Here is a 16788-nt window from a genome sequence, read left to right on the forward strand (position 1 = left end):
CCTCCACTCACGTCCACTCACTCTTTCACTCCACATACGTTCCTTTCTCTCACTCCGTTTCTCATACTCACACCGTCATCGTCGCTGCCCCGACATCTTCCTCCGCCGCCGCGATCCAGGATCCAGACGTTCTCCAGGCCGCCGACATCGGGATCCAAAAAGATGGCGTCGGCGAAATCTCGCGAGATTACGCCGACGCCATTTTGGATCCCGATGTCGCCTATGCCAGCGACATGTTGTTGCGGCGACGCCATCTTGAATATCGCGGGACTTCACGAAATCCAAGATGGCGTCCCGCAAGAACATGTCGGCGGCCTGGAGAACGTCTGGATCCTGGATCGCGGCGGCGGAGGAAGATGTCGGGGCAGCGACGATGACGGTGTGAGTATGAGAAACGGAGTGAGAGAAAGGAACGTATGTGGAGTGAAAGAGTGAGTGGACATGAGTGGAGGTGAAAGGTGAGAGGAGTGTGTGTTGAGGCGGTGTGGTGTGTTGAGGGTTAACATGGCAAGAGGTGTGAGGCTGTGTGCACAAGCTGCGGATTTTGCTGCGGTTCCGCAGCGGTTTTGGCCGCTGCGGACCCGCAGCAGTTTTTGCTGCGGTGTACAGTACCATGATTCCCTATGGGAATCAAAAACCGCAGTGCAGACGGTGCAGAATTTTCCGCGCGGATTATCTGCGGTTTTCAATCCGCAGAAAGAATTGACATGTCAATTCTTTCTGCGGATTCTCCTGCGATTTGCCATCTCCTCTATTGAGGAGATGAAAAACCGCAGGGCAAAACCGCAGAGCAATCCGCAGGTCTTTTGACCTGCGGTTTCACCTGCGGATTTTACAAAATCCGCACCTAATCCGCAGCGTGTGCACACAGCCTTAACGACGTCGGCGAAATCTCACGAGATTTCGCCGACGCCATCTTGCATTCGTGAAATTGCGTAATTTACCTCACGCCGACTTGCTGTGCGGACGCTTGGCATTGCCTGTACCACCATAACTACTGCTGCCTTGGTCCTATGCCTGTTTACTGCCGGTGTCTAATTACAGGGCCAATTTGCCTATACTGCCATAACTATTGCTACCTTGCTACTCTGCCGGTGTCTAATTACAGGGCTAATTTGCCTCTACCGCCATAACTACTGCTGCCTTGCTCCTCTGCCGGTGTCTAATTACAGGGCTAATTTGCCTCTACCGCCATAACTACTGCTGCCTTGCTCCTCTGCCGGTGTCTAATTACAGGGCTAATTTGCCTCTACCGCCATAACTACTGCTGCCTTGCTCCTCTGCCGGTGTCTAATTACAGGGCCAATTTGCCTATACCGCCATAACTACTCCTGCATTGCTCCTCTGCCGGTGTCTAATTACAGGGCCAATTTGCCTATACCTCCATAACTACTGCTGCCTTGCTCCTCTGCCGGTGTCTAATTACAGGGCTAATTTGCCTCTACCGCCATAACTACTGCTGCATTGCTCCTCTGCCGGTGTCTAATTACAGGATCAATTTGCCTCTACCGCCATAACTACTGCTGCCTTGCTCCTCTGCCGGTGTCTAATTACAGGGCTAATTTGCCTCTACCGACATAACTACTGCTGCCTTGCTCCTCTGCCGGTGTCTAATTACAGGATCAATTTGCCTCTACCGCCATAACTACTGCTGCCTTGCTCCTCTGCCGGTGTCTAATTACAGGGCCAATTTGCCTATACCGCCATAACTACTGCTGCCTTGCTCCTCTGCCGGTGTCTAATTACAGGGCTAATTTGCCTCTACCGCCATAACTACTGCTGCATTGCTCCTCTGCCGGTGTCTAATTACAGGATCAATTTGCCTCTACCGCCATAACTACTGCTGCCTTGCTCCTCTGCCGGTGTCTAATTACAGGGCTAATTTGCCTCTACCGACATAACTACTGCTGCCTTGCTCCTCTGCCGGTGTCTAATTACAGGATCAATTTGCCTCTACCGCCATAACTACTGCTGCATTGCTCCTCTGCCGGTGTCTAATTACAGGATCAATTTGCCTCTACCGCCATAACTACTGCTGCATTGCTCCTCTGCTGGTGTCTAATTACAGGGCCAATTTGCCTCTACCGCCATAACTACTGCTGCCTTGCTCCTCTGCCGGTGTCTAATTACAGGGCCAATTTGCCTCTACCGCCATAACTACTGCTGCCTTGCTCCTCTGCCGGTGTCTAATTACAGGATCAATTTGCCTCTACTGCCATAACTACTGCTGCATTGCTCCTCTGCCGGCGTCTAATTACAGGGCCAATTTGCCAATACCGCCATAACTACTGCTGCCTTGCTCCTCTGCCGGTGTCTAATTACAGGGCCAATTTGCCTCTACCGCCATAACTACTGCTGCCTTGCTCCTCTGCCGGTGTCTAACTACAGGGCCAATTTGCCACTACCACTTCATAACTACTGCTGGGCAATTACAGGGTCAATTAGTATCTGTTTACTCTACAATACTCCAGGACGCCTTCTTCACTGCCAGATAACTGCCAAATAGACTCCTTTACCTGTGCCAACATGAGTCATAACAAAAAGTATGCCAATGCCAGTGAAAGGAAAGCAGCTTTAGCACTACGACAAAAACAACGCCGTGCTAATGAGACTCCTGAGGAAAAACACCATCGCCTTGAGAAGATTAAGGCTTATAAACGCCGTCGCCTCACACACGAATCCCCTAACTCTAAATCCATAAGATTGGCTGAAGAAGCCTCTGCACGCCGTCACCGCCGACAGCAGACGGCCTCTTCCTCATCATTATTATTAGACTCACAACAGGATGCTTCCACATCAGCATGTGGAACAATTTACTGCTACACTTCATCCCATATGCCGTTCACTGACATAACTAATCAGCAATCTGTTTCTGCCCTATCAATACCACCATTCAATACCGATGCACAGTATGCCAATGCCAGTGAAAGGAAAGCAGCTTTAGCACTACGACAAAAACAACGCCGTGCTAATGAGACTCCTGAGGAAAAACAGCATCGACTTGACAAGATTAAGGATTATAAACGCTGTCTTCTCACACACGAATCCCCTAACTCTAAATCTATTACATTGGCTGAAGAAGCCTCTACACGCCATCACCGCCAACAACAGACGGCTTCTTCCTCATCATCTATAATAATAAATGCCCTAACCAGCTTCCGATTGTAACAACTTCCGTCCAGTTGTAACCGGTGACGTCACCACACACACGCACATGTTAACCCTCAACACACCACACCGCCTCAACACACACTCCTCTCACCTTTCACCTCCACTCACGTCCACTCACTCTTTCACTCCACATACGTTCCTTTCTCTCATTCCGTTTCTCATACTCACACCGTCATCGTCGCTGCCCCGACATCTTCCTCCGCCGCCGCGATCCTGGATCCAGACGTTCTCCAGGCCGCCGACATGTTCTTGCGGCGACGCCATCTTGGATTTCGTGAAATCCCGCGAGATTCAAGATGGTGTCGCCGCAAGAACATGTCGCTGGCGTGGACGACTCAGGATCCAAAAAGATGGCGTCGGCGAAATCTCGCGAGATTACGCCGACGCCATTTTGGATCCCGATGTCGTCCACGCCGGCGACATGTTCTTGCGGCGATGTCATTTTGGATTGGCGAAATCCCGCGATAGTCAAGATGGCGTCGCCGCAAGAACATGTCGCCGGCGAGGACGACGTCGGGATCCAAAATGGCGTCGGCGAAAACTCGCGAGATTTCGCCGACGCCATTTTGGATCCCGACATCGTCCACGCCAGCGACATGTTCTTCCGGCGACGCTATCTTGACTATCGCGGGATTTCACGATACTCAAGATGGCGTCGCCGCAAGAACATGTCGCCGGCGTGGACAACGTCTGGATCCAGGATGGCGCCGGCGGAAGAAGATGTCGGGGATCGTGGACCAGCGGCGATGACGGCGTGAGTATGAGAGACGGAGTGAGAGAAGGGGTCGTATGTGGAGTGAAAGAGTGAGTGGAGATGGTGAAAGGTGAGAGGAGTGTGTGTTGAGGAGTGTGTGTGTTGAGGGTTAACATGGCAAGAGGTGTGATGCTATCGCATCCTCCCGATGCGATAGCATCGGGCCATAATCTAGTATTAAGATAAAGCTATGGAACAAATCTGGATTATTTGTGTTATTATTAAAGGGGTTTTCTCAACTTCTTAAATGGGTAAAATTTCAAAATGCTTGGAAAAACGAAAAACTTTGCAATTTATCCCTTATTAAAAATACTTTCCGTTCTCCAGAACAGAGGGGTTTTTAACTCTACACTGTAGTTTACTGCTCAGTACCTAGGTTAGCGCCCACCTCTGCAATTTATCAGAGGCGGCCAGTTTCCTAAGCAAAAAGTGCAGTGCTTGCAAGCTCTTAGCTATAGAGCTTGCAAGTGCTGCTCATGCTGCATCCAGCTAACTTCAATGTCTCTGGGCTCCTCCAATGCTGTAAAGATCACAGTTTGGTCTAGTGGAATAACAATTTGTTAGTTATTAAGGGTGTGTGCAGACGCTGCGGAATCCGCTGCGGATTAATCCGCACGGATTTTGCAAAAACCGCAGATAATCCGCAGGTCAAAAGACCTGCGGATTATCTGCGGTTTTGCCTGCGGTTTGGTCCTGCGGATTCACCATCTCCACAATGGTGGAGATAGGAAGCCGCTGCGGATTCCGCAGAAAGAATTGACATGTCAATTCTTTCTGCGGTTTCAAAACCGCAGCAAATCTGCGCGGATTTTTCCGTAACGTCTACACAGCGGTTTTTTGTTACCATTCATTTGAATGGTACTGTACACCGCAGCTAAAACTGCTGCGGGTCCGCAGCGGCCCAAACCGCTGCGGAACCACAGCGGAATCCGCAGCGTGTGCACATACCCTAAGAGTGCACCGACCTTCAGCAAGCAGGGAGCTAAGAGGCATGGGAGCAAAATACTTCATGATACAACTCATTTTATTTGTAGCCATGACTAGTTGTTTATTCGAAATGTGTTAGTGGTAACAACTTAAGCAATCTCGGATTATAGATCCTGACAGATGTTTGAAATAAAGGTTAAAAAGTTTTAATTCACATCAGTTCTGGACCATAAATCTCTAACTATATACTTGCTGTAAGATTATCTGCCGGGATAGATCAGTGCATGTGTGGGGAGCTGAGCTGGCCTTTATTTTGCTGAATTTTTCTTTATTACATGTATTGTGGTTAAATTACTACCTTAGCTTGATTTTCCTTCAATGGGGTTACCCAGTAACTGCTGGGCTTAGAGGCTAATTGCTTTGCAGGAATGCAGTCTTTTAGGACACTTTGTATGTGTTCTTCTTTTAGTAATGCACCATATTTAATATAGTAGTGTTTGGACATAAGCTCCACTAAATCATCCTCCTGCAAGAGAAAACTGTAAGGTTACTGTGGATGTATCACATCACAGAACAAATCTGTAACATTTTATTTTGTATCAAAAGAAGATAAATTTCAGATGAAAGAAAAAAAACCATTTAGAATATAAAAATAATATCTAAGATATAAAAAACTTACTGTAAACACTTTTTTTGTCATTTTTTTTTAAATATGAAATACGGAAAAACAAGAAAGAACAAACATGTACGATAAATAAAAGTCCATGACATAACCCCTCCTGTTCTATTCTGCTAAGATAAAATGGAAAACTTAAAGAACACCTACACTTTTTTTGCTAACATATAACAAGGGCCTCATATGTTCTTCATATTGGTGGGGATCAAGATCCTAAGGCTATGTGCACACGTTGCGGATTCTGCCGCGGATCCGCAGCGATTTGGCTCTGCGGAAATGCAGCAAATTTAGGTGCGTTGTACAGTACCATTGTTTTCAATAGTAAAATGAAAAACGCTGTGCACATGCTGCAGATTTTTCTGCGCGGATTTGCTGCGGGTTCAAATCCGCAGCATGTCAATTCTTTGTGCGGAATCAGCAGCGGTTTCACACCTTCTCCATTTTAGAGGTGTGAAACCGCAGGGCTAAACCACGGACAAATCCACAGCACCTAAATCTACGTGTGCACATAGCCTAAGATTGCCACCAATCGCTCAAAACACGTGTCACACGTGGACTGCTTAACTGCATGCAGCGCTGTGTATGGGCTCAATAGAAAGTTTATAATCATTGCGTAATATTCTGCACTTTCAAATCAAAGATTGTTGTTAGTCACCATAAAATCTGTTTCTCGTAGCCTTCATTGGAGGCTGATACTAAGAATACATCTTAGAAAAAAAAAAGCTGACTCCTCTCCTCTAGGCTACACCTGGGCAGCAGACACCCTGTTATTCAGTTAATGCAAAAGCAGTAGGAAGAGCAAAACTAAGACACTCCCCCAAACAAGGGAGCATGCTAGGTCCCCAAATGAAGGCTGCAAGAATGAGATTTTACACGAGTACCAAAAATCTTTATTTATTGGTCACTTCATTGGGGACACCAGAACCATGGAACATCCTCAAGCTATCCCTGGAGTGGGAAAACTAATACCAGTACTGCAGAAGGAATAATAGTAATCCTTTAACTTACTACCCCAGGAACTGCCACTTGCAGTACCCTTCTGATAAAACTTGCATCCCTAGACTAAATGCAAAGGTAAGACATCCACGGCGATGTGAAAAGAAGACTAGTAGTAGCCCAATGGAATAGAAGAACGAACACCTAGAGCTCTAAGACCCAGGTGGATTCTACCCCTCGGGTGTCCTGGCTGGGCTGCTCTAGCTTAGTCTGACCTTCCGCATTGTCAGATCAAATTGGAGAATAATGGTAGTTCTAGAGGTGGCCCAACTTCTGCAACAGCTTATCAGCATGATCCACAAGGCAACTGAACTTCCAAACAGAGCTTTGAGAAAGGCCAGCGTCATACTAGCGACGAATACGGGCGAGTGCTGTGCGATAAAACATCACATAGCACTCGGACCAGTATTCATCTATAGGGCAGCTCCCTTTTTTTTTTTCCTCGGCCGTATTCTACATGCGAGTGAAATCACAGCATGCTCAGATAGTCACCGTCACTTGGCCAAATCTCGTTTCATTCACATCCATATAAGTCTATGGGTGCGAGTGACACAGCGCACATCACTCGGATATCATTCAAGTGCTGTGTGATATACGCTGACCCCGGCAATAGAGGAGATGGAGAAATTACTTTCTCCACCTCCTCTGCAACTATTCTCCAATCCCCTCTGTGCGAGAGGCGCGGAGCACAGTAGCATGACACTCAGCTCACGATCGCAGCAGAGCAGGAGCCGAGGGTCATTAGCATATCGCATCCGATGCTTTCGCATCAGATGCCATACGCTAGTGTGACCCCGGCCAAAGCGGTAGATCTGCACAGCTCTGACCATGTCATATTGTGTAAGAACCTCATTAAGGTGACAGACAGAGAATCACACTAAGGTGAAAGGAGGAAGCTGAACGTCAGACCACTCTGTCCTTTAAAAGTAGAAAGGCAAGTGAGAGCCACCTTTGGAGCTTCGCCTAATGGAAGAGATCGCTAGAGAGGAAAAAATCATTGTTTAAAAGCCAAGCTGGAGAGATATCTCTGATTGGCATGAGAGGAGAGGACTCAAGAGTGTCTAAGACCAGAATTACTTCCCCAAGATCCAGTGGGGTGCTATTATGGTAGCCCTGAGTTCGCCCTGCCCTGGGTGAGCAGTCCAGACCTATGGCTGACAAGTCAAGTTCCGTTGGACCAGGATAGACCAAAGCAGGAATCTGGAGCTTCAGATTCAACCCTGGCTAAAGACAAGCAAGCAAAAAATTAAAAAGGAGGATATTACCTTTGGAGCGCTGCCAATAGGTTCTTACTTAAGAACATGACGCTTTCTAAATCTAATACTAGCAACGTGACGTCTAAGACCTTTGTTCCCTAATCCTTCCAAATGGCACTAAATATAGGTCAACCTACCTTCTGACAGCGGTACTCTCCAAAGCATAGGCCACGTATCACCTGGTTATAAATTAGGTCAGTACTAACAGGATCATCTGAAGAGTTATGCCATGGTGAGAAGACTTCTTTACGGAAGAAAAGACGCCATGGAGCATGCTTCTCTTGGTCTCCCCTTTCCCTGGCTAATTGCTCACATTGAGAAATACCATCCATTAGATGCTCCGATCCACTGCCCAGAGACCACACCTGGAGATTATAAATGGAAAGATATTAATGTTACAAAAATATATATATGTCATACGACTGTAAAGTATTAGGGAATGTTCACACTTTTGCCATGTTTTTTTCTGCCATGAAAAATGCAGCATTCGACTGTACCAGCAAAATGAATGAGATTTATGAAATCTCATGCACGTTGCTTATTTTTTCCACTGCAGCATGTCAATTCATTCATCTTTCTGGTATCATATTTCACCCATTCTAGTGAATGAGAAAAAATGCGTCAAAGAAACATGCAAAATTGCTAAAAGAATTGATATGCTGAAGATTTGAAATTTCTTCAATGTGTGATTTATGCAGCAGTTTTCCTGTCAAGAGACACGTTTTTGGTGCAGAAACATCTTAAACAACTTCTTAACGTGCTCACTCCCTTAGAGGTATTGTTGTGCAAGTATATTATAAGTTTTAATTATTACTTATGTTGAAATAATAATTTGAAATGAGCGCATATGTTTTCTTTATAGAGATGCTATCATTAAAGATGTAATACAATAATACATATATGGTACATACATTAGTGCTGTAGGGCATCAATGTATTATACAATGCAACCTCCAGTATGCACAGTACAGGACACTAAACAAAACTTCATGTACCTGATCATAGACTGAGATATAAACAGAAAAACCAAATAAGTCCTTCATCTCCAGTTTCTGACCGATGTTCCTGCATATCTCTTTAGCAGTGGTGGCAGAATCTGCTTGGATGATGATAGTCTCGCCAGTCATGATCTTGACGGGCACTTCTAGACTTGCTGAACCTTTTAATGCCTTAAACAAACCAGATGGAAATTTCTAATCACTTATAGCAATATGACAACTGCAAAGAAGATTCAAGGTTTTCTACTGAATAGAAAGTTAGCATTGATGTTTTCATACATTAGCTAATACTTTGTATATTTTGGATCAATCACAATTAGAATGAAAATGATACAGTAAATGTTTATAAACCTGTATGTCGGCTACATTTCTGTATTTATGAAATGCTATCGTATAACAATCTAATATATATATATACATGCGCCGATTAAGGGCACCTGCTGACAGGGTATATAATCAAGGATCCCTTATGCGACATACCACCGCACCTTGAGAAATAGGCGAAACGCGCGTCGGTGGCGGCGCTGCACTTGTCCTGGAGCATATGATGGGTAAGCACTTTAGCATGGGATAAAGGGGTTGTTTCTCAGGATGCGCACCTGGGTTTTCCCTATACTTGTGTCCCGTTTTTATGGCCCATCTTCATAAGAAGCACTTGGCACTTTTTTACTTGATATTATATGGACAGGACAAAAAGCAGCTGATATTACCCGATTCCTTCATTGTGGATGTTGTTTATAATTGTCAGTACTATTTTTATGTATAATAAATTTCTTACATTTCTAATTCATTACGGACTTTTACTCCATTTCTTTGTTTGAATACGTATAACAATCTAATTTGGCTGAACTACACTTCTGTTCAAAGTTGTACAGTCATAATCCAGCAAGCCTAGACTTCTATGGTGTCCTAATTTGCTATCACGTGCTTCCAATTTCAAACAGAGGTAAACAGAGGACTCATTTAAAGGGCTTACCCCATTTTCTTAAAATGGGTACAATTGCAAGATCTTTGTAAAAACAAGCAACTTCCTTCTTATTAAATATCCTCCCTGTTCTAAAGAATGGAGAGATTTTGTATTCTATAGTTTACTGCTTATTGCTTAGGTTATCGGCCTCCACGGCAGTCTATCAGCAGTGTTTGCTCTTCTAAAAAAGTAGTGCAACCCTTGTAAGTTCTTTGCTGTACAGTTTGCAAGCCCTGCTCAGAAGTTCTATAGCCGGATAGCAGGATCCTGCCAGCGTTAGTGCCCCTACACTCCTACAGTGCTACAGAAGCAAAAGTGCCTCTCCCAGCAACACTGCTGCTGATCTGAATTTTCAGTCATCAGGAGCACACCGACTCCCAGCTTCCCTCTTGTGGAGCGATGCACTCCTGAAGAAAGAACTATAGAAAATCCCTTTAAATTATAAATAAAGTTAATTGTGCCATGTAATCAGACACCATAACCTGGAGCTACTTTTACATATAAACATTGCTTAAGGTGTTAAGATTCAAGTTCTTGACATCAATAAACCCAGTGATACTCATATAAGCTTCAGACATTTTTTAGCAGATGCACAGTACCTGTAGCTCTAGCCAGCTGGGGGGCTGTGACCGTGCACCATTAGCAATTGTTCGAACTAGCTGTTTCATACACACAGAGCTGTGTGCTATCTGCTGCCCACGGATAAAATTCTGCAGGTACTGTAAAAGTGAAAAACATTTAAACAGAGATAAAACTTTCGGAGAAATATTCCGATATTTGTTTTTATTTTGCAAACAATTATCAGATGCAGTTGAAAAATATTTCTCTATTTCCTTCCCTCCATCTTAATCCAAACTCATAAAAAAACAACATTTTTTAATAAATAGTTTCAGAAATAATTAAAAAAAAAATCAACACTTAGAATACTGCCAGAAAATATGGGAAGCAAGGTGTGCCACAGTCCGCGCTGCTGAGTCCACAAAATCACCTGGGATGCAAGATGTTGTAACAAAGTACTTCTTTATTCCTTCCTACGCGTTTCGGCGCCCTTCCTGGCACCTTCCTCAGTGATATCCCTGAGGAAGGTGCCAGGAAGGGCGCCGAAACGCGTAGGAAGGAATAAAGAAGTACTTTGTTACAACATCTTGCATCCCAGGTGATTTTGTGGACTCAGCAGCGCGGACTGTGGCACACCTTGCTTCCCATATTTTCTGGCAGTTTTTCCACGTTGGAGTGGTCGGTGGAAGTCCTGCAGCAGCTGATACTGTGTTATGTCTTCAAGCCAGTTGTGGGTCACACAACTGGAATAGGTGAGTGGAACTGCATTACACCACTCACATTGTAGTGTCACTAGTGATAGGGCACTATTGCGACTCTTGTTCCCCCACCCTTTTTGTATTAACACTTAGAATACAATACTCTGCATTGATCAGCCTTATGTGCAAGACATTTGTTGTACTGTGTCCAAAGGGCAAGGCATATTATGTGATGTTCTTCAATACACTGTATTGTAAAATGAACTGAGTCTCCTCCATTCATTTCATCTGAGCAGGATGTTACCAGATAAAATGAAGACAGTTCAAACATTGTTTATTATACTAGTGTTTGTAAAATTGGTAAAGCTGGATGACTTAACTTCATCTTCTTATTTGCTTCTTTTGTCTTCAAAACTGCACATGTCCAACTCAGGATACTCAGGATAATTTCTGCTCTATTCAACGCTTTGTCCATATTTGCTACTTTGGAAATTGATTAGAGTACATTCTATCCAAAATATATTACTACTAGCTATGAACCCGTTCTACGCCCGGGTGGCAAGTATTTTTATTGGTATATAGTCTCCCATCCTGGTATGTGCTGTCCCCCTCCTGTCCTGGTATGCATGGTACCCCTGATCCCTATCCTGGTATGTATGGTACCCTCACTCCCCCCAATCCTGGTGTGCATGGCACTCCATTCCTCATCCTGGAATGCATGGTCCCCTCACTCTCTAATCCTGGTATGCATAGTACCCCCTCATCCCTGTCCTGGTATGTATGGTCCCCTCACCCCCAATCCTGGTGTGCATGGTTTCTCACTCCCCAATCCTGGTATGCATTGTCCCCTCACCCCCAATCCTGGTGTGCATGGTTTCTCACTCCCCAATCCTGGTATGCATAGTACCCCCTCATCCCTGTCCTGGTATGTATGGTCCCCTCACCCCCAATCCTGGTGTGCATGGTTTCTCACTCCCCAATCCTGGTATGCATTGTCCCCTCACCCCTCATTCCTGGTATGCATGGTCAACTCACCTTCCAATCCTGGTATGCATGGTCCTCTCACCCCCCAATCCTGGTATACATGGTTCTCTCACCCCCCAATCCTGGTGTGCATGGTTTCTCACTCTCCAATCCTGGTATGAATCGCCCCCTCACCCCCCAATCCTGGTATGAATTGTCCCCTCACCCCCCAATCCTGGTATGCATGGCCCTCTCACCCCTCAATCCTGGTATGCATGGTCCTCTCACCCCCCAATCCTGGTATGCATGGTCCCCTCACCCCCCTATCCTGGTATGCATGGTTCTCTCACCCCTTATCCTGGTATGCATTGTCCCTTCACCCCCTTATCCTGGTATGCATGGTCCCCTCACCCCCCTTTCGTGGTATGCATGGTCCCCTCATCCCCCTTTCCTGGTATGCATGGTCCCCTCACCCCCCTTTCCTGGTATCCATAGTTCCCTCACCCTCCCTTTCCTGGTATGCATGGTCCCTTCACCCCCCCTTTCTTGATATGCATGGTCCCCTCACCCCCCTATCCTGGTATGCATGATCCCCCTCACCCCCCTATCCTGATATGCATGGTCGACTCGCCCTCCAATCCTGGTATGCAAGGTCCTCTCACCCCCCAATCCTGGTATGCATGGTCGTCTCACTCCCCAATCCTGGTATGCATTGTCCCCTCACCCCCCAATCCTGGTATGCATGGTCCTCTCACTCCCCAATCCTGGTATGCATGGTCCCCTCACCCCCTATCCTGGTATGCATGGTCCTCTCACTCCCTATCCTGGTATGCATGGTCCCCTCACCCCCTTATCCTGGTATGCATGGCCCCCTCACCTCCCTTTCCTGCTATGCATGGTCCCCCTCACCCTGTATCCTGAAATGCATGGTCCCCTCACCCCCCTTTCCTGGTATGCATGGTCCCCCTCACCCCCCTATCCTGATATGCACGGTCCCCTCACCCCCCTTTCCTGGTATGTATGGTCCCCATCACCCCCTCATTCCTGGTATGCATGGTCCTCTCACCCCCCTATCCTGGTATGCATGATCCCCCTCACCCCCCTATCCTGATATGCATGGTCGACTCGCCCTCCAATCCTGGTATGCAAGGTCCTCTCACCCCCCAATCCTGGTATGCATGGTCGTCTCACTCCCCAATCCTGGTATGCATTGTCCCCTCACCCCCCAATCCTGGTATGCATGGTCCTCTCACTCCCCAATCCTGGTATGCATGGTCCCCTCACCCCCTATCCTGGTATGCATGGTCCTCTCACTCCCTATCCTGGTATGCATGGTCCCCTCACCCCCTTATCCTGGTATGCATGGCCCCCTCACCTCCCTTTCCTGCTATGCATGGTCCCCCTCACCCTGTATCCTGAAATGCATGGTCCCCTCACCCCCCTTTCCTGGTATGCATGGTCCCCCTCACCCCCCCTATCCTGATATGCACGGTCCCCTCACCCCCCTTTCCTGGTATGTATGGTCCCCATCACCCCTCATTCCTGGTATGCATGGTCCTCTCACCCCCCTATCCTGATATGCATGGTCCCCTCACCCCCCTTTCCTGGTATGCATGGTCCCCCTTACCCCCCTATCCTGATATGCATGGTCCCCTCACCCCCCTTTCCTGGTATGCATGGTCCCCCTCACCCCCTTTCCTGGTATGCATGGTCCCCCTCACCCCCCTATCCTGATATGCATGGTCCCCTCACCTCCCTTTCCTGGTATGCATGGTCCCCATCACTCCCCGTTCCTGGTATGCATGATCCTCTCACCCCCCTATCCTGATATGCATGGTCCCTTCACCCCCCTTTCCTGGTATCCATGGTCCCCATCACCCCCCTATCCTGATATGCATGGTCCCCTTACCCCCCTTTCCTGGTATGCATGGTCCCCCTCACCCCCCTATCCTGATATGCATGGTCCCCTCACCCCCCTTTCCTGGTATGCATGGTCCCCCTGACCCCTATTAAACTGCACACATACAAAAAAATATTATACTCGCCTTTCTTCCCTGTGTCCAGCGCTGTCTCATTCTGCCGGAGGCCGGGGGGTGCCAGCATACGCACATGCCCATACCGCGCTGTCCGGCGCCATATTGCTGAAGACACACTGCAAATGTGTCTTCAGTAAAATGGTGCCGGAAAGCGCTATGCGCATGCGCGATTCCCACGCGCACTCCGGCCCCGGTCTCCGGCCGAAGAGAAGCGCCGCGACAACGCTCCTCCCGATCAGGTAAGTATGTAAATATGGCGCCGGAGATAGCGGTATGCAGTGTGTATGCGTACCGCCATCTCCGACCCCATACACACTTTTCTTACCGCTGGATGCCTAATTCTGCCTGGAGCCAGACTGCGCAGGCGAGTCACACTTGCGCAGTCTATAAAGGCTTCAGACAGAGTGACGCTACCACGATTATATTATAGATGTGGAAAGATAGTTTAAATGGCAACTCTTTTTAGGATCAACTGTTATAATGGGTCATACAAAGTTGAATAAAATGATACCTGGAAATCTGTGATCTGATGTCTTATTCCAGAGAAATCCACATTTTTCTTAACCTGTGTGAGACATGTAATGACTGACAGTCGGCTGTAATGATCTACATGTCTCACACTGGTAATACCCCTTTCATGTAAAATGAGCTCTGGAGGCAGAGTCTCAGGGAGATCAATGTCTGGTCCATAGATCTTAACAACTCATTTACATACTAAGAAAAGCATGGATTTGCTGAGAATAAGACATCGGATTGCAGACATCAAGGTATCATTTTATTCAGCTTTCTATAACCTACATGCCCATAAAGACGGCTGAGGAGGGTTGATTCTACTGTCAGAATCGTTTTAATTCATCTTAATACGTTATATGACTCTACTGACCCTTCTCCCTGCGATTGGTGGTTGTGTATTGCCCTCCGTTTAACTCCCATCAGTTCTTGGATCACTTTTTCACCTGGCTTCCACATTTTCTATCCTGTGACATCCTACTGTCATCATGGGGGATTTTAACATCCCCATTAGTTTTCCCCTCTCCCCATCTGCCACTCACCTTTTATCTGTAACCTCTTCCTTTGGCCTCTCAAAGCTTACTAGCTCTCCTACACATGAAGACAGAAATACGCTGGACCTGATCTCCCGGCTCTGCTTAGTGCATGATTTTACAAACTCCCCTCTCCTGCTCTCTGACCACAACCTTCTTTCATTCTCTGTCAAGAACTGTCACCCAGCACAAGACACCCTCGTTTTCCACACTTACAGTTAGGTCCATATATATTTGGACAGAGACAAAATGTTTCTAATTTTGGTTCTAGACATTACCACAATGAATTTTTAACAGAGCAATTCAGATGCAGTTGAGTTCAGACTTTCAGCTTTCTTTTGAGGCTATCCACATTAAAATTGGATGAAGGGTTTAGGAGTTTCAGCTCCTTAACATGTGCCACCCTGTTTTTAAAGGGACCAAAAGTAATTGGACAATTGACTCCAAGGCTATTTCATGGACAGGTGTGGGCAATCCCTTCCTTATGTCATTCTCAATTAAGCAGATAAAAGACCTGGAGTTGATTTGAGGTGTGGTGCTTGCATTTGGAAGGTTTTGCTGTGAAGGAAACATGTGGTTAAAGGAGCTCTCCATGCAGGTGAAGCAAGCCATTCTTAAGCTGCAAAAACAGAAAAACCCATCCGAGAAATTGCTACAACATTAGGAGTGGCAAAATCTACAGTTTGGTACATCCTGAGAAAGAAAGAAAGCACTGGTGAACTCATCAATGCAAAAAGACCTGGGCGCCCACGGAAGACAACAGTGGTGGATGATCACAGAATAATCTCCATGGTGAAGAGAAACCCCTTCACAACAGCCAACCAAGTGAACAACACTCTCCAGGAGGTAGGCTTATCAATATCCAAATCTACCATAAAGAGAAGGCTACATGAAAGTAAATACAGAGGGTTCACTGCACGGTGCAAGCCACTCATAAGCATCAAGAATCAAAAGGCTAGACTGGACTTTGCTAAAAAACATCTAAAAAAGCTAGCATAGTTCTGGAAGAACATTCTTTGGACAGATGAACCCAAGATCAACCTCTACCAGAATGATGGAAAGAGAAAAGTATGGTGAAGGCGTGGTACAGCTCATGATCCAAAGCATACCACATCATCTGTAAAACACGGCAGAGGCAGTGTGATGGCTTGGGCATGCATGGCTGCCAGTGGCACTGGGTCACTAGTGTTTATTGATGATGTGACACAGGACAGAAGCAGCCGAATGAATTCTGAGGTACTCAGAGCCATACTGTGTGCTCAGATCCAGCCAAATGCAGCCAAACTGATTGGTCGTCGTTTCATACTACAGATGGACAATGACCCAAAACATAAAGCCAAAGTAACCCAGGAGTTTGTTAAAGCAAAGAAGTGCAATATTCTTGAATGGCCAAGTCAGTCATCTGATCTCAACCCAATTGAGCATGCATTTCACTTGTTAAAGACTAAACTTCAGACAGAAAAGCCCACAAACAAACAGCAACTGAAATCCACTGCAGTGAAGGCCTGGCAGAGCATCAAAAAGGAGGAAACACAGCGTCTGGTGATGTCCATGAGTTCAAGACTTCAGGCAGTCATTGCCAACAAAGGGTTTTCAACCAAGTACTAGAAATGAACATTTTATTTACAATTATTTAATCTGTCCAATTACTTTTGGTCCCTTTAAAAACAGGGTGGCACATGTTAAGGAGCTGAAACTCCTAAACCCTTCATCCAATTTTAATGTGGATACCCTCAAATGAAAGCT

At 46.3% G+C, this 16788-nt stretch overlaps 1 protein-coding gene across 1 annotated transcript in view; it reads right to left on the reverse strand.

Moving 5' to 3' along the window:
• The window catches only part of MYO7B (myosin VIIB), a 271725-nt gene that overhangs the window by 84293 nt on the left and 170644 nt on the right, over positions 1–16788 (reverse strand). The window contains exons 28-31 of the mRNA XM_073581166.1: positions 10344–10463; positions 8775–8948; positions 7918–8145; positions 5211–5378 (exon numbers count right to left, since the gene is read on the reverse strand). Coding sequence (XP_073437267.1) covers positions 5211–5378; positions 7918–8145; positions 8775–8948; positions 10344–10463 — 690 coding nt within the window. The remainder of the gene's footprint in view (positions 1–5210; positions 5379–7917; positions 8146–8774; positions 8949–10343; positions 10464–16788) is intronic.

The sequence above is a fragment of the Dendrobates tinctorius genome, unplaced genomic scaffold (assembly GCF_039654945.1).
Source record: "Dendrobates tinctorius isolate UK_male_01 unplaced genomic scaffold, ASM3965494v1 ptg000069l, whole genome shotgun sequence".
Lineage (NCBI taxonomy): Eukaryota > Metazoa > Chordata > Amphibia > Anura > Dendrobatidae > Dendrobates > Dendrobates tinctorius.